Source organism: Simochromis diagramma, unplaced genomic scaffold (assembly GCF_900408965.1).
Source record: "Simochromis diagramma unplaced genomic scaffold, fSimDia1.1 OVJJ01000816.1, whole genome shotgun sequence".
NCBI classification, from domain to species: Eukaryota; Metazoa; Chordata; class Actinopteri; order Cichliformes; family Cichlidae; genus Simochromis; species Simochromis diagramma.
The window spans coordinates 6,602,919-6,628,057 of NW_024386908.1; the positions used below are offsets into that span (position 1 = coordinate 6,602,919).

General features: G+C 40.5%; 1 protein-coding gene across 1 annotated transcript in view; it reads left to right on the forward strand.

Annotated features, from left to right (window-relative positions):
- The first annotated feature begins 201 nt into the window (after positions 1-201).
- The window catches only part of pdzrn4 (PDZ domain containing ring finger 4), a 44,374-nt gene continuing 19,436 nt past the window's right edge, over positions 202-25,139 (forward strand). Inside the window, exon 1 of the mRNA XM_040035813.1 lies at positions 202-811. Within this exon, the coding sequence (XP_039891747.1) occupies positions 743-811 (69 nt within the window). The 5' untranslated portion in view covers positions 202-742. The remainder of the gene's footprint in view (positions 812-25,139) is intronic.

The window sequence follows — 25,139 nt, forward strand, 5'->3', positions numbered from 1 at the left end:
GAGCATAGATAATCGATCCAATCATGCAAGTATCAATACTATGGATACTGGGATCTGTCTGCCCACCTTTACTACACACACACGCACGCATGCATGCAGCCTGTCCTTTCCTTTGCTTACACGCAACAGCACTGATGTTCAGAATCTGACTCTTCCCAAGATAAGAGCAGTCCCCTCCTCTCTTTTTCTCCCAGCCCCCTTCTCCTTAAACAGCCAATGAGGATGCCATCTATTCATGAGGTGGAGTAGGAGCAGCCATGTGTAGGCAGCCTGCCACAGGAGGAGGTGTGACTCCATGAGCCAAAAGTGTGTGTATGCACAAGAGTGTGCTCACACTGAGAGAGGAGGTGGTGGAGTATAGAGAGTGGAGGGAGAGAGTGTATGTAGGCATGCAAGTGAGACTCCAGGGAAGGAGTGACAGGCAAAGAGGGGAAGAAAGCCAGGTGCGTTTTACTCATCTAATTACTGATTCACACAACACAAAAACACTTACAAACACACACTCACTTCACAAACTGAAGGTAGTACTTCCAGAGCCTGCGTTGAAACAGTGAATTGAAACACGTGTGTGGTGCGCTCAGAGCGACAGAGGGGATCTCTGAGGATACACGGATGAGAAAGAGGTGTGAGGGAGCCAAGGAAGAGGAGCCCGAGTGTGTATCGCCCAAGGGGGAGTTCATACACACCGCAGACAGCACACACACTCCAGCGGGCACTCGGCACTGTTTCCCTGACAACTAGAATGGGCTGCAATTTGTGCACCTTGCAGAAACGGGAGGAACACTACAAACTGCTCTACGAGATCGCACAGGTAAGTGAGACTTGAAGGAGAGTGCGCTGGCGGCAGCGGAATAATCATTGCCATAAAGTTAATGACAAGCAAAGGTGACATTGTTAATGACGGTGTTTTAAAGGGATCGGGGTCAGGGTGAAACAAAAAAAACCTCAACAACGAGGATAAACTCATAAAATTGAGAACAAATCTAAGAAGGGGTGTATAGGAAAGAAGCCGGGTTGAGTGGGAAACCCGGAGGAGAAGAAAAAAGACAGGGTGCATGAGAGAGATGCACAAAAATGAGTTTCTTCCAAGCAAACGGGCAAAGAGCCAGTGGGTGTATGTGTGTGTGTCTGTGTCTGTGTGTGTATTTCTTTACTCCATCAAAGTGAGTGAAGCTAGTTATTTCTCCTCAGTAGCAGGAGATGTGAGAACAAGTTCAGCTCTTCTTCCCGAGCTGGCTCCGGGGGAATTCATCACATCTCCTCTGACTGTGACTGTCTAGAAGCAATACAGTTCAAAGCACAGCCAGCAAATGTGTTCTGCTGTTTTCCTTTGTGTTGTTTGTCAGAAATGGACTTCTGTGACCTAACATATGATGGGATTTTTTTCCTGTCTGCTGTCATGTTAAAAAAAAAAAAGGAATTCTTCCAATTTAATGCTCAAGTGAAAGTCCTAAAATATAGAGTGAGAAATAAAACACATTATTAAGAAATTTTAGATACTAATGATGTCAGCGACTCTTCGGAAACCCTGCATTACTGTAAAATGTGGTGAATGAGTAACTTGTTATATTGTACAGTGCTTGGCTGTTAGACAGGGATTGTTAGGTGGGGTGAATCTGCTGAGGAAAAACATACAGCCAAAAATAAATATTTTCTTTGACTCATTTCAGCAGGTTTCAGGTGTTTAAGACAACTTTAAACAGCAAGTGAAGGTTGGATAACCTTGTAATTTCCAGTTGCACACTTTACATCACTGGGAGGAAACACGTGTTCTGGATCATCTCTTTTGTCGGGAACAGTGCTGGCAAACATCGGGCCAAAATTCATTCATCATTTAGTATCTTATACTGTTACAGACAGCAGCGAAACTAGATACAGCATGATGAGACTGAGCAGTGTTGTTGCACGCCAGTTCCTTTTGCTATGTAAAATATACTGTAATCATATACTATCATCCAAAGTTTCAGTCTGAAAAAATAAAAAAAAAATATATATATATATATATATATATATATATATATATATATACATAGATATACATAGATATATAAATATACATGTACATGTGGGGTTCATACTTTAAATGTCAGCTTGTTGTCACTTAGTTGATGTTAATGATGTTTAATGACGACAAGGCAGCCGTAGGCGTCTTTGTTATGACCTCTCTAAAATGGAACAAATATACTGTCATTAACGTAACTTTCCACCACCGCATGATGCTGCTTTTATGAGCCTTATTCACAGCGCTGCAATCTCAAGCTCGTTATGCTTTCAAACTAAATGCCCCCATGCTTTTAATGAGGCGGTTGGATGTTTGCGTTGTCTGCCTGGGTGGAGTGCAAGAAAATTGGTCACGTCAATTTAAGAGAAACTCTAGGAGGTTGCGGCTGCTTTTGTAGGAAACTGTTAATGGACTTGCACATACTTGCCAAAACAAAAGGCGTAGCTGTGATATGTTGGAACACTGAATGCAGTCAGTGCAGTTAGGATGTAGTCAGCAAAATTATAAGATTATGAGTATACAAGCATTTAAATCATACCCAGTTGCTGTCTTAAATGTGTTTATATTTTTAGATTAGAGGATTGATGTCACTCTAAAGTTGCCAAGCAATGTGGTGAGCGGAGCCCATATAAAGCAGCGGTCCCAAACCCCCGAGTCGTTTGGTACCGGTCCGTGAGAGTTGAGGCTCAGGTGTGAAATTCATGGTTTTCAGGGTTTTTATTGGTTTTTAGCATTATTTTTTTAAATAATTTTTAGCGTTAACTTGGTTTCCCTGGGTCTTTTCCCGTGTGTTATGAATAAATCTTCTTTTTTTTGATACATGTACTGGTTTTATTTTGTTATATTTATCACCTTAAAGGCTGGTCTGTGAAAATATTGTCGGACATAAACCGGTCCATGGCGCAAAAAGGTTGGGGACCCCTGATATAAAGTAAATGACTAGGGATTAAATTGCAATGGGTGGGACTAAAGAAACTACCAATGAGAGTGCAGGATACCGCTGATTGACATGTGACCTGATAGTACATATGTTACAGAGTTACCCAGGTTAGCCCTGCGACAGACCTGGATGGATAGATGGATACTTAGGCAACCAGATACTGAAATGTCCACAAGCAACTCCTTTCAAGGCAACGCAGGATGAGCGTGGACGTAGCATAATGCTTTCATAAAAAATCTAGCTGGAGTCTGATTCCATGCACAGATAACACCATCATCTCTAAAACTCTAAATTTATGTACACAACAAATAAGAGCAATATTATTTGTTTCCATGTGCTTCCACTGCTCTTTGCTGCTAGCAAAATAGCTGCGGTCTTAAAAACCTGTAAGAACAGTAAATTGCCAATAAAAGATGGACATCAACATCGTGACATCATGGTTTATGGAGAACCATTTAACCCTTTAATGCCCGAATGATGAAATAATTGCCAAAAGATTTCTGGGGGTTGAAGGGGGGAAAAAAAATCACACTGATGATGATATAGAAGTTTTAAAAACCAAAAATCCTTGAAGCCACAAAAAGCCCTGAAGTTGAAGTTTAGTATGAGGTACAGAATGTTACTCCTCTTTGCAGTCAGAAGGTAACCATGTCTGGCCATTAAAAAACTATCAGGTTTAAAGCCCGATGTAGGCTTGTTGTACACCTCACGATCTTTAAATTTCTTTTCAAAAGAAATTTCAAAAAGGAAAACTCCACAATTTCTTTTCTTCCTGTTTCAGATTCTTCTCCTGCAGTATTAATCCTGATATAGAGGGCTTTTTTCTGAGTGGCGACACCTATTGTTCATAAGATGACTGCAGTAAGTCTGGTGTGCCATCAAGTACCAACATAAATGATGAAGGGCTATGGTGACCATACGCCGATGATTTAACCAAGCCTGGTTTAGACCACCTTTCCTTCACTTTTAGGCCCAAAAGCTATATCTATCTTTATACGTCTACATTATAGACATGACATCATTCTGTTTGGCATAAGAGCAAATGCAATTCACTGATTATTACTGTTTTATATGACACAGATGCATTCATCCAAATGTCAGCAAGAGAACAAAAATGCATGTCTCCCAACCCTTTTTTTTTTCGATTTGCAGTCTAGGACTGCACCACTTTCACTTTTCAAAAGGTTGGCATTGCTATGAATTAGCTTTCGAATGGCACCAAAAGGAAAATAAAAGAGAATAAGCCCACAGAACAGATAAATAAAGCATTTTTTAAATTTAGAGCAAATGTAATATAAATCACGCAATTTGCATGGGGATTGGCTGGAACTAACACAAAAAGAAACCCCCATGCTTCCCTCCTATTTCAGCATCACACTATTGCCTAGGTCCTGGCACCATGGCAGATGTCCAAGAGTAATATAAGCCCCCCCCCCCCTTACTGTTAAACGCTCGGTGGTGTGCATGTGACAGTCGGCGGACACCTACAGTCCTCATTACCAGTGTGAAAGAAAGTGGAGGAAGAGAAAGATAGAGGGCTCACCAGGCAGTAAGTGTGTCAGTATGACTTTGTACCAAAACTTGAGGCTGAGGGGATTCTGCAAATCCAGAGAGACTCCTCAACAATCCCACTGTCTCTCCTCCTTTTATCATTCCAGACTCATTTCTTCTCCTTCCTATTTCATACTTCTCCTCTTCTGTAACCTTCATTAGTCCCGCTCTCCCTCTGACTGGCTCCCTCTCAGCAATCTGTTTCTCCCCTCTCTCATTTTACTTTGGCACATGCACAGCGCTGCAGACTTTAAATGTGTTTCTGTTCTGTTTTACTTCCAACAGTGCTACCCAACAGGACACCACCTGCTCATTAAACAAGTGAAAAACTGAAGGATGCTTATAAGGTAGCTAAAGTGGGGCTTGGAACAGGTTCATAGTGTTACTGGACTCGTGTTTTGCATGAGTATTTTTGAAGATGTTGCGGTGCTATGTGTGTTGCACTTTTCATATTTAGTGGCCCTCTAGGTGGCTTTTGATTTTATTATTCAATTCAACTCGGTGTTTTTACATATATGCTCAAAATCACAAAAACAGTGATCTCTAGGTGTTTTACTTTGTAAGGTAAAAACACTAAGGGTGCAAAACTCCCTCAAATCAAGCGAAGCCCTATGAGCTAGCACTTGGCACCCTTTTAAGAGGAAGGAACCTCTGGCAGAAACAAGCTTGGGGAGGGGCAGGGAGTGTGGGGAGGAAGACAGGACAAACAAAACACTGTGGAAGAAAGCCAGAGATCAATTATAGCTAATTTCTATTATGGAATAATGCTGTATAAACAGATAGTCATTGAAAAAAGGCAACATTACTCCTACTGCAGTGTAATTAATAAAGGATTTTAGGGTCACCCGATCCAGCTCCAACTAATTTCTTTTGTCGTAGGATGTGTGAGTAACTATTAGTTTTGTTCATTAACTTTCTCTTAATTCAGATCCGGAAAGATGCTTACAAATCTTAGTGGACCAGCTCAAAAAAAATGGTATTTGATGCTATGACTTCAACCTTAGGGAGATAAGTATGATCAGTTAAAGAACTGGTTATGCTAGTTTTAACTCTCTCTACTCCTTGAAAGTCTACTAGTAGTATTTAAGTTGTATTTCAAGCCTGTGCATTAGAAGTTAGTGAGGGTGGCCTCTGGCTACACAACTACACTACAAAAAAGCCCCAGAAACTATTCTAAGGTTGTCAAACCACATCTTTACTGATATACACTGATGTGTAAAAATTCTCCATTAAGAGTACAGGGGAGACTGTGAAATGTCATCTTTATGGGGGAAAGAGTTAAAGGTCTAATAATAACTTCCTTTCTTATAAGAAGTTAGGAGTTAGATTGCCAGCTAGGTCACCAATTATGTCTGTCACTACAACACCAAGCCCATACAACCACAATCTCCTGGTGTGACAGAGCCTTTAGGGACTATGCGGACGAAACACTTACAAAATAGATTGTAGCTATTTTGAAGTTATGGTAATGGCTTGCCCCTGAAAATGGTCATATTGTATAGTACATGGGAACAGAGGACTTCAGAACATTTCATTTTAAAAAAAATACATAATAGAGCATTTTAAAGGCCAATTCCAGATTTCAGCCTGCAGGCTTTGCTGCTGTGTGCTACACCAGTGGCTATCTGTGTTCAGACAGCTGCACTTTTCTGACAGGACTGCTGGCTGCTCGACCCCAGCTGCCCAGCGGCCGTTGGGAGATTTATGACTTTCGTCAGACAATTTACAATTCAGTGTTTCATTTGTAATTTTGTGCATGAGTGTGTCTGCACTCTCCCGCCACAGGACTCCATTCACTATGTTGCAAATGCCATTCTGCGAATTTTGCTTGTGGCTGTGTTAAATCGTTCTAAAGCCTCTGGCCTTCAGACTCTCATAGGGCCTGTGCGCTTTGTGCTTTTAGTTGTAGCAAAGTCAGCACTATTTTACCAGACAATACTGACTGTGTGTGTGTGTGTATATGTGTATATTATATATATATATATATATATATATATATATATACACACATGTATGATGCAACAGCCATTTGCAACCTAGTGCATTATTCCCTCATCTACATAATCCAAGCGTGTTTGCAGATACACTCCTGCTGTGTAAACCCTCTAAATAGATGTACATATTGTACATAGTCCTGCAAATTTAACTAACCTGCCTTTTTTTGTTTTGCTTTCTTTGTCCCACCCTGTGATTGTGTATTCCACCCTAATTTCCACCTGTATTTTTATCACTCAGTCTTCCTTGTGTGTATTTATAGCCTCACGTCTTCCTCCGGCCTTTGTCAGCTTGCCTGGCGTTCCTGCCTTTTTCCTTGCCTGGCTTTGTTGATCTCACTGTTTGTCACTGTTCTTTGTGCTTACTTTTTGTTTTCATTTTGGATTTTGCCGTACCTTATCCCAGCTTTTGTGTTTTCCTGGATTCTTGATCAGGCCCTACTAAAGACTCCTTTTATTTTCTCAACATGCCTGTCTGCGTGTTTACATTTTGAGCCTTTTTTGAACTGTAAAGCACAAACCAAGTAGTTTGTATTGTTTTCAATTGTATTTGCACACAGAGATGACGTACATACATGAGCAGGATACAAAACTCAAAAAGTCACCTGTGATTTCATTCAATGAAGAACATTCAGCCCATTATTTTATTTCAGTCCAGTGTAATGAGACACTTAACTTCTGTCAGTGCGCCCCAGGGCAGCTGTGGCTACAATGTGGCTTGCCATTGCCAGTGTGTGAATGTGTGTGTGAATGGGTGAATGACTGAATGTAGTGTAAAGCGCTATGGGGTCCTTAGAGACTGGGTAAAGCGCTATACAAATGCAGGCCATTTACCATTTACCATTCTAATGGCTGATACACGTGTATTTCTATTTGCCATTAAACAAGAAAATCTATAAGAGTGCATGCTGGCAAGAAAATAGTAAAGGTTAATTAAAATTACAGTTAAAACAGCTAAGTATAGTTAAAGTGTGGTTTGGATTAGTTAAAAACAAAGAAAAAACAGTCTTGTAGATTAGATGCTATTTTGTGAACTGTGCATGCCATTGTTTTTCCTTTATTGATACTGCACTCTTGAACCTGTAAAATAACATGGGGCAGTTACTCTGCATGAGTGCCTTCATTTAAAATAATCACACCCAGCAAACACCCCTGAACTGAAGGTTCTGTGGTGCAAAAGCAAGCCTGCAACAAACGTAGTCAGAAGGTCACTTTGCTTCAAAGAGTGATCCAGACAAACCCACTTTTACAAAGCAAGAAATATTGTTCATATTATTGTATTAAACAAAGCAAAATGTATTTTCTCATACAACACATCTCTGACTGACAACTCATGAGGTCATGAGATGGTTGTAATCAGACAACCACCCAGTCGGGGAATACTCATTTTTTCCAGTAACCAGTAATTACTAGTTGGTAACTGGTACCAGTTGGTCCAGTGGGCTTATGTAAAAGGAGCCTTAGGTAAAATTCTGAATATTAAAGGTCACAAGCACAAGTCCAGTACACAGTGAGCAAGATGTTTTCTTTGTTTTCTTTTGTCTGAACTGATAAAAAGAACTACTACTAAAAAATAATACTAGAAAGTCCAGTCAGGCAGTGATGTAGAATCACAGATATTGGCACTTTTTTTCTTTTGGGAACCTAAATGTTTGCTGAGCACTGGTATAATAAATAAGCTAGAAAAACAGATGATGCCACTGAGCAGTAAATAGTCATTCAGAAAAGCCTTTTAACAACAGAGAGAAGCAGTACAGTACGTGAGACTTCCATACCGTTCACACCCTTGTTATCGCACTTCATCATCTCGGTTATAGCACCTTGAAGTTACATTTGTGCATTTCCCCCTCCTTTTTAACTAGGGCAGCCTTTTTTGCAGGCACACCCTCCAGAGACAGATGCTGTGCCTCATGTCCAGCCTGTTAGACAGCATGAAGGGGGCTACATATTCACCCCTTTCCTCCTGCCACCACCTATGGTATCCAGCGAGTGCCACAGAGCAAGCAAGGGTGTGGTCAGACCCACACAGCCGTCACCTCCATATGGCCAAATCCGACCTCAACCGTGACTTCATCCCGCCGGTGTTGCCTGCGAGGTCGGAGCTTCTTCTCAACCAGTGTAGCGATGTTCATAGGTGAACATGATCAATGAAGATGTACTAGGTGGAATACACATAACATAGAGATCTGGGATTTACTAAAAGGTGGCATCGGTGATGAATGTAATCTTCTGCTGCCAGGCCTCAACTTTTATTGATGCGTTTGGGCCAATAAATGAGTCCCAGAGGAAGAAAACAGTTTCCTTATCAGAGGAGCACAACACACATGCTTCTTTTGTCTATATCTGTCTCCTTGATGGGATTTCGAGCTTTCGCAGGAAAGTATTGGCTGAACTGACCTTTCCATTTTTTTTCTTGCATTTTTTGGGCCCAACAAGTTGTCTGTCTGACTGTGTGGGTCACTGAGTTTGACCTTTCCACCTGTGACTGTAATTCCACTTGACAAGTCTTTCTCTCTCTCAAACACACACACACATGCACAGTTACGTGCACTTGCTGTGTGCAATCAGAAAAAGAGAGGTCTATGTGCTGAATCAGTGTGTACCTGCAGGATTGACAGCTTTTATGATCTGTCAAATTAATTAGCAAGACTTGTATTTCCAAAAAAAAAAACCAAACAAAAAAACATGCTAATCTAGCATTATGGAAATGAACTCTGCTGCTAAAGACAGATCATCTGGTGTCTTCCATCATGGTTATAGTTGCTCATTGGTGCACAGCATGGTGATAATACCACATGATTTAGAGGTGCATATGGCCTCGTCGCTGGCGCTGTGGGTAGCACGTCTTCTGGTCGCCGGCCAAAAGTGGAAACAGGAAACGGGCGATCATTCAGTGCCAGTTTAATAGAGTAAACAGCGTCCTTGTGTCGCACGAGAAACAAATGAAATAGGTGGGATATCTTTGATAATAAATACAAGTATGTGTGTCTGTGTGTGAAGCTTAGCAGATTGTGGTGGACTGAGGCATAAGCGCATTTAATGTTCCTTTTTCTTTCTTTGTGCATCTGTGAGCAAACACGCTTTTGTCCCTGTGTTTGTGTCTGAGGGGGAGTCACAAAGTCAGGGGAAGACAGGTCCAGTGTGTGTGGTGGGGGAGGTTGCGGGGGCAGTAAGAGTTGTCGTTTCGCACCACCGGCCAACAATCTCCCCCTGTGTTGGCTCTGATAAGCCCAGGATGAAAGCCCTTTCTGTGGGCAGAGTGACACTCCTCGCCTCCCTCCCCCTGCAGCCCCTCCAGACGAGGCAAAGAACGCACACATGACGCGCGTACACCCAACTACACAGCACGGAGGTAGATATGCCTATTTGCGTATCACACAAGCAGAATCGCAGAGGCCATCCATTCACCAGCTTTACTGTGTTTGTTCCCCTCCGTTTTCACGACTGTGTAAAAATGTCATTCAAGCCCTCAGCATCTGACAAGAGGACTTATCAGTTGTTATCAGCCGTTCCCTGATTACCATACTCACTGATCAGCCAAGTGGCCTGGACAAGATAGAGGGGAAAAAAGGGTGAGGTGGAGGTAAAATTGGAAGGGGAAAGCCAGCATGAGAGAGAATGAGGCAATTGAAAGCAAGGAAATGTGAGTTGTCCATCAATAAGTCTCCAAATTCTCCTGATTTTTTCCCTTGTTAACCTCGCCCTCTCCAAAACACAAAGTGTCACCCTCCTCCTCCCCCCATCACTTATCAGTCACCAGACACTGTTTCAAGTCCGTTCCGTTTGGCTGCTCCTGTCTGTCTTTTTGCCTGTTTGTCGCTGTCTTTCTATCCGACTCATTAATACACTCTGGCATAACCCCACCGTCGGAGGTGGCATGGAATTTCTGTAGACCCTGGAAGGAAGAAGATAGCAGTGGAAGACACAGAGGCAGCCTGTCATTCACGTGTGGCACAGAGAGCCAGTAATTTTGTCTAGTCTCAGTGTGTGTGTGTGTGTGTGTGCTGTCAGCCAATGACTGTTATACAGTCTGAAGTCAACCTTGTGCCAGAATAACCCAATAATACACCTTATGGCCACACGCTGCAGGCTATGTTTTGTCAGGTTAGACAGATGTTATGACGAACCATCTGGAGCTGTTATGGATATGTTGCAGGCGTTTGCTCCTACACACTGCTGCGAAAAATGCACACATAAGCGTGAAATATGCAGAAAATACTCCTCCAGACACTCGGCTGTCACAGCGGGGGGGGGGGGCACTGAAACACAACTTCTGAGACATAAAAACCTCACAATCTTCGTGTTAGTGTAAAATTTCTCTCGGTCTTTGGAGAAGTTCATTGGCAGAGAAGGTGTGATTCTCATCTGAGACCAAATTTAAGTCATACTTTTAATAGTCAAACATCCTCTTTTTTCCCTTTAATTTCATTGCCGGGAATTTCTCAAGCTTGCGGGATCATAATATCCACTGCAATGTTTTTCTTTCACGGCCTCCGTGTCGTCTGCTTGGCAGCATGGTGTCTGCATGTGTCTCGAAGACGCTGTTAGCGGTGTGCTTAAAAATGCAAATGGACTGTTATTGTTTCACAGTCAAGTGCGTTTTGAACCCACGGGGTGTATCCAAGGTCCAGGTGGTCTAGAGGGAGATTAGGTTACAGCTGGGAGATGGTGTTGAATTCCCACTTAACCAACTCGGGTTTAGGAGTCATTAGGCCCACTCAGAGCCTGGCATCGAGTCCAGTTACAGATAGAATAACACTAAACCATCTGCATAGTGGGGGGGTGTAACCATAAGCCTTATGCTGAGATGGGAAATGCCCTCTGGATGGCAGAGTGGCTGAAGCTCTGCTGTTGTTGTTGTTGTTGTTGTTATTGTTGTTTGTGTGAATATATATTAAGAGGTGCTTGTTGTGATTAGGGAATGTGTGTCAACCAGTCTCACCAGCTTTTGTGCTGTAATACAAACCAACTCTCTGTACAGTTAAAGGCTTGTGAAAAAAGTGAAAAACAGAGTTCACTACATCTGCTGTTATTGCAATGACAGATAAAAACCTGAGGATGTTACGATCTGACGTTTCTCTGTGCTTGCAAGTGTCTTCATGAAAAATTAACAAATGGCCAAAGTAAAAAAAAGACTTATACGTATGTTTACACACCCGCCCGCGCTTATGGTCTGGACTTTGATAAGCGTAAGACTAGAAATCCTTCTTTTGGAAAATTTGTGAAGAGACAGGAATCCCTATTTGATAAAACTGCCACACTGGTGTGTGTCTATCTTTGTGAGGGCACTGATCAATGTAATGTATTCCCTAGCGTCTTAGCTTAACCTCAACAACCCCAGCTGTGTCTAACCCCAACCTTATTCCAAGCTTAACCCTAACACCAAATCAGTGTGGAAACATGACCTTTTTCCCAAGACGTCCAGTGATATGAAACAGAAACTGGTACCTGTAGAAACTATGATAGCTAGGCATGACCAGGCACCCAAAGCCCACTTGACTGTTAACTCCAGATCTTTCAGTCGTATCACTTGGTCTTAATCAGTTGAAAGCTTGTTTTTATTGTCATTGAGAGTAAATAAACTTAAGTAGAGACTGTCTTGTAAAAGGATGTTACCAAGATCTTTGAAAAGATGTTGATTATTTTTGGAAAAATACAGCACTGTGGAAAAATCTTGAGCCACCCCTCATTTCTTCATATTGTACTTGAAAAGTGCGATATAGTTGTACGTAGGAAATACACCAGCAAAAAAGAAGATACATTATATAAGGCCAAAACAAAATTTAAACAGTTCTAATAAATTTGAAAGTCAGTATTTGGTATGACCACCTCGTTTCTTCAACACAGCCCGAGTTCTCTTAGGCAGCTGTCTTCTTCAAATGAATCCATGATTGATAAATGGTAAATGATAAACGCTGGTTTTTATATATAGCACCTTTCTACTCTTCCTGAGCCCTCAAAATGCTTTATACAAAATTCCTAATTTACACAAGCATTTTATTCAGTGCTTCATAAGTTTTACACTCCAATGGATGCGTTGAGGAGAAACTTGGGGTTAGTGTTCACCGCCCGAGTATATTTGGCATGCAAACTGGAGCAGGCAGGAATTGAACCACCAGCCTTGCAAATTGCAGATGATCTGTTCTACCTCCTTACTACAACCACCCTGAAAGTGAGTTGCATTGTGTGCTTTTCTATCCATGATGCTTTTATTGCATTGAGATCACTGTCATGCTGGAAACTGAAGCCTTCATGAATCAGATGCTTTCCAGGTGGTATGAGATGGTGAATTGTAGTCTGATGGTACTTATCTTCCTAATTCCATCAATATTGACAAGTTCCCCACTACCCCTTGGAGAAATGTAGCATCACAGTGTTTTCTAATTTTTTTAAGTACACAGCATGTCGAAATATGCATGCTAATAGCTAATAGCTCTTTGGCACCTTGCTGGTACAGAAATACTATTTTACGCTGTCAAACTGTGTTAGCGTTAGCATTTTTTATAGATTTAACGAAAGAAATGTGAACAACTGGTGTTTTTGCAGCAGGCTTCTAATGACAAGGTGTCTAAAGATCTAAAGATACACAGAAAACTGGGTTGTTTTTTTTTGTTAAGTTGTTCATTATAGACACAACACTAATTCATCTCTTATTCATAGATCAGCATTAAGTGGCTTAACAAACAAAAAGCCTTTTGAAAATGGTCAAGTACAAGGACTGGACTGAAAATCAGTGAAAAAGCTGAAGTCAATGAAAGACCAGTTTAAAAATTCCAATAAAATTGTTCTTTTTGAAAGGAAAAAGTACAAGAAAGTGAAGGGTGAGTCAAGCTTTTTTCACAGTGCTGTATAGGTCCACAAACTAAACCAGGGGTGTCAAACGTATGGGCCACAGGCCAGAATTAGGCCACCAAAGGTTCAAATCCAGCGTGCTGGAGAAGGAAGGCATCAATTTTGGATTTTTACACCAGGACGCTCATCATGATAGAGGCTGTCCTAGTGCTTAATTTCATCCGAGCATTAGCCACCGTTTAACCACTTAGAGACAACATATGCATGAATTTTAGCATTAGGTTAAAGGAACTGTGTTTCCAGTGTGTTTAGTTCAGCTCCTCTAAAGCTGATGATCAAGGCTCATGTTGTGGATGCACTTCTTCATGCAGGATACTAGAAAGCAACCCTACAAGTAATAACAGCTTTCACAACAGACCCCTTGTTGGGGAGAGCGGCCTTAAAAAACATTTTTCACTCTCTGTAGGAAAAATAACACAAAGCAACCCAGTTTGTGCCAAGAGCTGCATTGTTCAAACAACTGCTTTTGTACCTTTGAAACAAATATAATATTTCACACAGCTACAGCAAGCCCTTTTCAGGCCAGGTCATAGGTCATAAAAGGCATGACCTGTGCTGTAGCCGTTCTTGTGAGGAGAGATAAACAACATGGAGCAAAAAGATGAGCGAATGTGTTCTTACTCAGTGAGCCATCATTGTTACAACATGCTTCACTGCCTTGTTATTTAGAAACTCATATGAATCAGATATGCAACACATTTTGAGAAACAATGATCTGATTTAGCGAGTCAGTTTGAAATTCGGCACAGCCCCAGCCACTAATCATCATCCGCCTTATATTATGTTGGTGGCAAACGTGATTAGATATTCACTCAGTCATATTGCAGACGTACACTCTACTGCCTGAAATGGTGAATACAGTTTAAGCCTTGATTAAGCTGGGTCGAATGAGGGGTAAATTGCACCACAGTGCGTCTCTCACTTAACTAACCAGCCATGCTTTTGGATGGAAGTATTTTTCATTGCTGGAAGGAGCTCTTCTCGCCCGCTCACAGCTAGTGAAGTGTGAAGTCGTTTTTCTTCCCCACCAAAGGGCGGACCGAGCGAGCTTCATGTGATGAATAATGCTAATGTGTTAGGTGCTTCCAGTGTGCATAAACATGCATCACTTTAAAATGAAATAGGCTAAAATTCAGTAGGAGGAGGGAAAATGTTAAGTTCACACTCTAGGCTTCTTTAGAGGAAAGAAAAAGACTTAATTTTATGCAAAAAGCAGCACATAAATCTTTGATTTTTACTGCTCCCCAGTAAAATGTTTTTACTTCCCAAGCTTTAAGACTTTTGCTAATTATGCCCTCTGCATCCAGCTTCCTTCTTTTGGGTTTTTTTTTTTTTGCCTTCAACCACATTTTTGCCCATGTGAATAACTAAGACTCACAGCAAGTCTGCTTCAGTAATGATGCCTACTTCCTGAACATCTCATATTTTATTTAAACATACATACATCACAAACGTCATGGCAAAACAAATATTAAATATCTTGTTGTTAATCGCCAATCAATTAACAAATGATGTTGATATTTTCTTCTGCAAAATCCTGCATAAAAATCTACGTTAGTAGGGTAGATGTTTGTCGCTACTTGCTTCAGTGCTTCAAGCAACAAGAGGCTAATTTCAAACAGATGTCACAGTCAGCCCTGGATTTCTCTGTGTCTCTTAGCTGATAATGAAAATGGTGTCAGTTCCTCGAACCTGTTAAAACCCTAACAATGTTTCTGTATGGCTAACCCATAGCTATGGGGTTGAGTACACACAAGACAATAAAAACAAAAGGGTCCTCGAATGGAACGTGGCCACACTTAAAGGTATGAGGCTGGACAAGTTCTATTTATTTCTTATCCCACATCATTTTTTGAATACTATACATTACATCCTTTAATCCTTAAAAAAAAAAAAAATAACACTCATAATACTTAGAAGACTTAATATTTACTAGTTTCCCTAGTAAAAGTGAGAATCATAACAAAAACAGTGGTTATTGTTCAGTTTATAGAAGAAATGAGTCGACATTGGTTTAGGAGAAATGATTGGCCTGGTTTATGATTAATGCCATAAATATTAAAGTAGAAATGCTGTAATCTGATGACTTGTTTTGCTATTTGAAAAGGGCTTTCAAGGATAAAATTGTGCAAGAAAATGAGGCCGTCTTCTTCTTTCCAGCTGCTTCTTTCATGGGTTGCTCCAGCAGATCATCTGCCAGCATCTCACCCTAGCCCCTGCATCTTGTTTTGTCTCACCAACCCCTCTGCTTGTCCTCCTTCACTACATCCACAAACCTTTTCTGTGATCTTCCTCGTTTCCTTCAAAATCTTCAAAATGTGGCTGGGTTTGCATGGTATTTAATAACTAAGTGAAATCCAGACTCAACCTTTTCTAAATTTCAAAATTATGCACATACAGGAGTGTTGTTACATTTTTTCGTACAGAAGTGTTACATGTAACCTTTTTGTGAACTCAACCGTCTGGATGAATTATTAGGGTCTAATCGGTGACCCCGAGAGCCTAATTCAAACTCATTGCTAGTACGTATCGAGGGGCTGGAGGAAGGGGCGCTCTATTGTTAAGCTCGGCTCGCTGGCTGTTGTTTTAATGGCAGATGAGAGATTAATGGCGATCTAATGGCTGTGGGGAGGACTCAGAGCAACAATAGAGTCCTGCTACAGTGCAGCCCCGAGTACATTAGCCAGTCAGAACAGCTATCTGCTATAAACACACACGCGTGAAATGCACACATGAAAATATTCACTTATTCTCCAGGCACCCAGACACATTCATATGTACAGATACATGAGTGAAAATGATTCACACCGCATTTATTGATTTGTCAGTAAAGAAGTTTTGCAGTCATCCATCATCAGTGCATCCCATCTCATCACGAGCAAAACAAACAGAGCTAATTCTCAACCCAGCAACCCCCCAGTGTGACAAAAGGAGGCTAATTTATGCATTGGCAACATGGTGTGCGGGGAATAGGAGCGTGGCAGTGGGGTTGGATGCTCACTCTTGGATCGTGGTAATTGTGATTTGGTTGCTAGGATGTTGAGGGTAATGAATGTCTTGTTGATGCAGTTTGTAATAACCCGTGCCATCCCTGGCTGCTTGAGGACACAGAGCCTATTAGTTAAACACAGACACATTGGCCCTGCCATGATGTATGAGCCCACCATCTAGAAGGCATTAGTCATTTTATGAGAGAAAATAAAGCAAACTGCCAGGTTAGAGTAGGTGCTGAATAAGAAGCAAACCTCTTGACTCTTGCCACTAGCTTTTTTTAATCATCAGGTAGAAACTGAATGAAAGTATCTTTTAATTGAAGCTGAAATAGCTTGGATTGTCTCAGGGATGATACAGCAGGAGGCTGTTTTTTTGAAACTGTAGCTCACACTCTGTCTTATGAATAAAATATTTTTTCCCCCAAAATGCACAAAATAAGGCAAATCATGTTTCATTCTAAGGCTGAACCAGTAAGAAGGATCTGTATTCATGAAGCCTAATTGAAAGGAAGCCCATCTTGCATATAGAAGTGGTACAAAGAGCAGGAAATGAGATGGTTCTTAATGCATTCCCTGACAGATGATAACCTCTGATTTCCCCCCACTTACATCAGAAAACTGCTGCTTGGGATGACAGTCACAAGTCAACACTCTCTGATGTCTGCGTGCATGTTTTACTGCTGGTGTTGGTACACCGGGGTAGGAAAAGATAGACGTGAGGAGCGAGAGAGGAGAAAACCCTTGAAATACTCGAAAAAAGAACAAAAACAGAAACACAGAGATATGCGGCATCTGTTTATAGCAACTTCAGCTATATAGAATCTATTTTTAACCTTTTAAATCAAATTGAAATGGGTTATATGTAGAAAAAAAGACGAGAAAAACACCTAGACAACAAGATAAAGAAAATCAGTCCACTAAAAAGAATCTAACAAATAAAAGTACTGATTATATCATTTATCATTTATTATAAATAAAACAGAAGCAAACAACTGCTGTCAGTATTGTATTAACAGTAGGGAGAAATTGTGTGAAACCATCGACAAGTACAATCAAAAGAATATAGAGTACCATACAAATTGTGTACGAGACGACTGATGACAAAAGTTTGTAGGATTTTTTCTTAAAGCTGAATATGATATAAACACAATCCTTTTGTAAGTGGATTTTCTGAACTATTTCTTTATATTCATCCTCCATAGCTGCTCATCAGTGTTCAAGTGCTATTCGTGACAGTGGGGCTGTAAAAAGATGTGCGCTGATGCTCATGTTGACAGATTTGTGACCCTGTTATTTTTTTTTGTTTTTTTTTTTTTGTTTTTTTGTGAGCAGCATTAAACTTGAAATCCTCTCTAAATGACAGTAAATCACAAAGGTATTCAACACCCTTAAAAAACTAATTTAGCGTGCACTGATGAGATGCATATTTGAAAAAGGTAACACCCTATCCTTCAAAATGTATCTGTATATGTAAAATCTGTATGCGAGGATAAAGCTACTAACACACTGGAAGCGATTTCCTCTTCTCTTTGAAGTTGACGGCTTGTCGCTTGCGGACAGTCTATGTTTCAGTTGCCAAGGTAACCTTCTAATGTGTTTACTACAAGGTCATATGCTATTCTTCACAATCATTGGTAGTCACGTCAGTCGATCACCTGGAAGTAGAGAAAAGTTTATCTTAAGCCCCGCCCACTTCCTGTTGCCTGCGCTTTTTTGCCTGTAGTTGCCTTAAAGCCTAATTTGTCTGCTCAGCAGGAAGAGCACTCTACCTACAGAGAAAACTCCAATCATATGACCCCCTATGAGCAAGCACTTAGCGACAGTGGGAAGGAAAAACTCCCTTTTAACAGGAAGAAACCTCCAGCAGAACCAGGCTCAGGGAGGGGCAGCCATGATCAGCTGGCGTTGAAGGGAGGGAGACAGAATTTTTGCTACAGAAAAAACTAAGAAAAGTGTAGACTGCAGCTCATGTCTCTGCTTTTTGTGCCATATTTATTTACTGTTTGTTTTGATGCTTCTCCCCGTTCCCAGTGAACTCCACTCATGCTCCTTGTCCTATACTTGGCCATTTATCAACCAATCAGCATTCAGCAGATGCATATGGGAGGTGTACTTGGTGAAAACCCCACTCTGCTCAATGGCCAAATGAAAATGTATACGCGAGCGGACACATTTAAGGAACCTTAAATTACGCTTCGCAGAATGTCATTCACTTCCTATGGTCACCACATCACTGTGAAATGCTTCCAGTTTGGATGTAGCTTAAGATTCTTGGTTTCTGTTTGTCAACTGAGCTGAATTAACCAATCTTATTGGAGCAGACTTTAGAGCAGAAAAAGATCCTGTCAAGAGAAGGTGGAAATGCAAAAACAAAACCATCAGAAAAATAATACTTTGGAGAATCTCTGACAAAGTTACGTAAAGAATTCGCAGCAGTGAACTAAATGGTTTTTTTGAGATTACAAGGGAAAGATGGACCAAACTCTATCTTCTGTACTTAAAACAGCTTCGCCCAACGTGGGGATCGAACCCACAACCCGGAGATTAAGAGTCTTACGCTCTGTCGACTGAGCTAGCCAGGCTACACCTGCAAGCCATTACCAACACTTTCCAAGCGCACTAAGATCCACATGGCTCCAAGTGATGTAAATTTGTGAGAGGGAAGGTCTGTGCAGACATCCCTGTGCCCATCAGTTTTTCTGAGTGTGCAGACTTGTCTGCAGAGACTTTACATTATACCCTTACAACTGTGCAAGTGCCCCAGGTAGCAGATATACACCAGGATTAACTACAACATCCTTCATGTCTCCAGTTGTCCTTGCCAGTGTCCACAACAGATTGTAACCAAGGGTTAAGTCATCAAGATATGGTTGAAGGATTCCTAGATTGTATAGTGTTTCACAAAATAAATATTACCACAGTTTGTGAAGTCTACAAACTCAGATACGTGCTGAGTTTTGATCCTTACTGGCTTCTTAATGTTTAAAAATGCTAATCAATGCATTTAAAAAAGAAAAAAAACTTGGAACGGAAAAGGAAAAATAAGAAACTGTCTTTTAACTGTCCAAACAAACATGACAGCATATCTTCAGAGCAGAAAACGACATCTTGTTTAAGCACACTTGAGAGGTGACCATGACCCACGTTGAAGGGTTTTCAGTGCAGGATAAGTAGTTGAAGGACAAAAAAACAGCCTGTTACTTTCAGCGATTATCATTAAACAGAGACACACGGAAAACGCCAACTTCTGTAGTTTCTGCGAGACCATTTAAAGGACACTCCGCTGTAGCAACATTTCCACCATTTGCTCCCCGTGAGGCTAAGCTCCAGCAGCAACAAGCCAGCATTGTGAAGAGTGTTTCCTTGAGGAAACACAGTCTAATCTTCAGCGCACAGGCACTGTGATGTGGAAGGGAGTGACCTGAGCGAGCTACTTAACATCCGTCCCCACAGCAGCTTTTTAATCTGTTTTTCATGTTGTCATGCCATCTTCCTCGAGCAGAACTAATTGGTTGTTTTCGCCTGTTATGCAGGAGCCAACATAGAAAAAAAAATCACTGAAGGACACTTGTAACAACTTGAACGCACACTCACAGGACACGGATGCGATCGCAGGTGCAGACAAGTCCAAGTGGGAATTGCTTGACTCAGTTCGACAAGTAAGGGTCCTAATAAAAGCATTTAGTGAACTCTTAGCTTATCACACACACACACACACAAAATGCCGCCCGCCCCCTTCCCGGTCTGCCTCCCCGTCTGATTTGCATTTTGGTTAACACTCTAATTGCCTCTCATTAAATACCTTGTCACTTTGATTAATTGGTGTGATACAGAAATGTAAAACAGCAGAGCGGTACAATGCATAGTGAACAGTTTCTGATTGGAAAAGATGAACAAGCCCATCTAAAAAAAAAAAAAAAAAAAAAAAAGCACCGGGACAATAAACAAAGTAAATAAAGTTTTTTTTAAAGAATCTGATTTATCCTGAGCTTCTCCTTCTGAAAAAAGGCCATGCTCTAAATGTTTCAAACCTGAATTGTTTCTGGTTTGGATCAGTGCAACAATACACATTCATCTCTCCATGGACAGCTATTAAGGTGACTATAAGCATGTTAAGGTGCCCTTGAGCGCATCCCCAGCTGCTACAGTTGGTCACAAGCCAAAACAATTGGCTTGAGTTGGTAGGAGTAAGCCATTAAAAGCGTGCTTGCCATTTCTAAACAATCAAACATAAAGTTTCCTTTTGTTAGTTGCTTAGACTGAATTAATGATAATAAAGATGGTGGAACAGGTGATAGTTGGGTGATAAGTTTGACTTTAACGCACTCTGCAGTCACTCAGTGAGAAAGTGTGAGCCTGCTTTCATTACCTGACGACAAAGGCTAAGATCACTGAAAAAATTCCTGCTGTGACAGAGAAACAGAAAATACCTTGGAGCCAAAATATGAGGACCACTCATCCAAACGCCTTCACCCTCGCCAGCACACTTACCAAGTGTGAAGTAGATTGCATGAACAGTGCATGGTGAAGGACAGACACACAAACGCACAGGGACTTCCTCTCTTACATTTATTTTGCTAACAAAAGAGCTACGTGCTCAGACAATATTCTCTAATTAAAAATAGGTTAAAAATAATCGCAGTAAAACTCATCTACTTCAGAGAGTCATCGCACTCGGCTTGAAGTTGGCTGTGACCGGGGTGCATTTGAACTTAAGCCGCTCTGTCACGTCTAAAAGCTATACAGATTCTCTAATGGCTTTAAAGTGGCAGCTTTTGCATGCTGTGTTTTTTCTTTTCTTACTTCAGGGCACTTTAAAAGTTTCAAGGAAACTAAACTTGACCATTTAAAGCTCAACTGCTTGGTTTTTCATATCACATAAAAAGGCACTCACGCTTTGAAAATACTGAAGATCACTTGATCAACAAAAGATCGCTTGCGATTGGTTTTGAATTTGAGAGAAGATAGTATGTCTTATAGTCAGGCAAGAAAGCAGTGTTGTATTAACCATGTCTGTCAAGGAGAATCGTGAACAGCAAATCATAATCTCCATTTTTAAACTGATATTAATCATTGTAAGAATTGTGTTCTAGTTTAACCAAATTAAAACCTGAAGCAGTTTACAAATTCTACAGCTAAATGCAGTTAACTGTTAACAGGTTCACTTCCAGGCTAAACCTCCAAGTGTATCATATCTCATACATACATTTTTGAGTCCTCTACATTATTTATGTGAATTTTTCTATTCCTGAAAAATCCGATGTATGCATACAGACACATGCATTGCTACCATGATTAATTATGATTGCAATTTTAATGGAAATTAAAGTAAAGATACCAGCTTCCCAAAATTTGAATTTACAGGCAATTATTTCATGGTTCAGGCTTTACAGGGATAACTAACCATAGACTGTATATAAAAGATGGATGTGGCTTGACTGGAAAAAGCTCCATGTGCTTAGTAAACTCTTCTTGAACGAGATCTTATTTAATACAGCAAGGAATTTCTTTTTCAATTCATTAACCATTCAATCCCAACCAGTTGCAGCAAATGGCTGCCCCTTCCGAGCCTGGTTCTGACAGACGTTTCTTCCTGTTTAAATGGGTTTTTTCCATCCTACTTTCCCACAAGTGACAGTTCATCCCCAGATTGTTGGTCTTCAAAATATAAAGTGCTTTGAGGTTACTGTCGTTTTGATTTGGCCCTACATAAATAAAATTGGATTAAAAGGGTTAGGGTGCATAAGCAGTGGACTTGACTGAAAAGCTGTACGAGCGTGCAGGGATGCCGAGTTTCTCAGTAAAATGCGCTTGTAACATCTGATTTCAACAGATTAAAATAGCAAAACCAGTAAGTGGTCTAAGGTTGTTTATAAAAAATGGATGTAGCCAATCTATGTATCTGAGGCTTTGCGAAACAAGTCTATATAATGTAAACCTTTAGATGATAATATAAATCAAGGCTTTAGAAAGGCTGATTCAAATAAAGCTTTATTTAATCCCACTCAGATTTGTTCTCCTAGTTTTCCCTGGTTGCTTGTCATACATGCATCACATCTTATTCAGTTGGCCGAGCATATAGCTCACCAGTTGAACAGCCTGTCACTCAAATGTATGAAACCATGAGCTTCTTTGCTTCTGCAGCACTAGGAGATATTGCATGTGTTTTATTATTGACTTTTATTATTGAAATGAGACATTTGACAGTGGGCCCTCTCGAATCATCTCAATACAACAAAAGAAGAAAGAGAAATGAGATTTGGCAGATTACCAGGGCACACCACCTGCGTTTCCTTATTCATCACAATATGACAATTTCCATGAATGTAAAAGCAGTCTTGCATGTATTCAGCTTAGGTTCACAAAAATTGCGATCATGATCTGATCAAAAAAACAAAAGAAAAGAAAAGAAAAGAAAGAAAAAGAAAATACTGCTGGTGTTGAGCTTGCATCTCTTCAGGGGCAGATGAGGTCAGGGTTGAATAAATGGAGGGGGGTTCTGTTCAGGAGCTTATTGTTTCGTGGCCCATTGTGAACTTATTCAGTAGAAGATGCTGGTATTATTCAGTCAAACGAGGTTGCAGCAGCCATATCGTAGTGCTGTTTAAAGTCTGTCTGGAGCTAATGTAATGCTGGAATTGTGTGTGTGCATGTCTTCTCTGTGTGTTGGCTTCCATTTGCTCACAATGACACCATATCTGTCAGATTTAGCTGTGAGGCTGAGTGCTTTCCATCTTATCTCTGTGCAGCAAACACAACCATTCAAAAGTACAGCTAGACCCAAGCTCACCCATAGAAACACTTGCTGTTATCGCTTGGCTTTTCTTATCTCTCCTATTGGATTTCAAAAGAGGAAACAACATTTAACCATCTTAGTGGCTAACTGATAAAACCTTTTGACACATTTAAAGGGTGACCAGACATATAGAGAATATTAAATGCTTTAGGCCAGATGCTGTGCTACTTTCAGCCCGCTCTCAAGATATATAACAATCATTTCTTCATCATGGTCCACTAGTAACCCTTTATAGGCAATGGTGTGTGAAATGCCTGCATCAAAGGCAGCAAAATATTACAGAGAGCTTGGAAGTGAGGCTTGATAGTACCAAATTCTTTCTAGTCATTAAAGTAAAATATCAAAGCAAATTTTAACATTTCAGACTTGACAAAGAAAGGGACAGCTTACTTGGACTAACGTAAGTCTAGGATAACATTGATATTCAATTCAATTCAGTTTTTGTTAATTAGCATCAAATCATAACAACTGAAAAGGCACTTTATAATGTAAGGTAAAAACTACAATAACATGAGAGAAAAACCCCAAATGAGCAAGCACTTGGTGACAGCGGGAAGGAAAAACTTCCTTTTAAAAAGAAGAAACTTACAGCAAAACCAGGCTCGGGCCATGTGCCGTGACTGATTGTGGGTGATTGAAGGAAGACAGGAAGGGAGAAAATGCCTTGTTGGTGTTAGAGAAGAATGGCCAGACTACTTTCAGCTGATGGGGAGGCAACAGTTATTTAAATAACCACACAGAAGATCATCATGCCTACGCCTAAACCAGCAGAACTCCACATTGGGTGCCACCCTTATCAGCTAAAAACAGGAAACTTGGACAAAAACAGAAAATAGAAAAATGTTGCCTGTTCTGATGATTCTTGATTTGGATGTTAGCATCAGAATTTAGTGTAAACAACATTAAAGCATGGATTCATCTTGCCTTTTATGGGCATTTCAGGCTGCTACTGGTGGTGTAATGATGTGGCGGATATTTTCTTGGTACACTTTAGACCCCTTAGTACCAACTAGACGTATTTTTAGGCACCACACCATACCTTAGTATTGTTGCTAACCAGGTCCATTCCTTTGAGGTCAAAGTGTAGCTCTCCTGATGACTGCTTTTAGCAGGACCATATGCCATGTCACAAAGCTCAATTGGTTTCTTGCACTTTGCTGAATCTATGTCATCAAGAATTAAGACAGTTCTGGAGACAAAAGGGGACCCATTGATAGCGAGACGTATCTGCTGGTCCAACTTATCTGGGAAAACAGCACTAGCTAAAGATAAGCTAAGCTACATTTTCTTTACTAATTACAATTACTCAAAAATCTGTATTGATGCTGTAATGTGTTAAGACATCAGTTTGTTATAGCTACAGACAACAGATAATTTCAAGCATACTTTATATAAAAAGTACATATTAAAGATATCTTACTAATTACCTAACTATTGCAGAATTAGCAGCAGTAGCAGCATCTGCTACTCTATAGAATTTGTTTGGCACTGTTAAGCTCCCTTGAGATAAATAATTTAGATATTATATTAGAAATTAGATATACAGATATCTTGATATTTTATTTTAATTCAATTTTAAGTTTTGAAACTTTATTTTTTCTATTCATAAAATGAAGTTTGGAAAATGGTAAACCTTAAGTACAACTATAAAACGGTCAAACAGTAGGCTTTTGATACTTATTCGACTTACTGATCGACTTATTGCCCAGACTGCGCTCGCTGAACACCTAAAGAAACACACACATGAACTACAGTATACAAAATTCATTCCACTCCAGGTGTAGCAGACCGCTTTGGACCTCGACCTTTCGGGAAGAATGTTTGGACAGAAAAGAAGCTTTAGTTTAAGTCTACTGGGAACGCTTTTTATTGGCAATGATAACCTTTAACTTCAGAAGTATATGAAGGCTCTGCTTAGATTGTTGGTTCATTACAGCTGTCCCCATGGGCCCCCTTGAACTGATGCTATTTTTAACACCCTCTTGGAGCTTCTGCGGGTCATATAGATGAT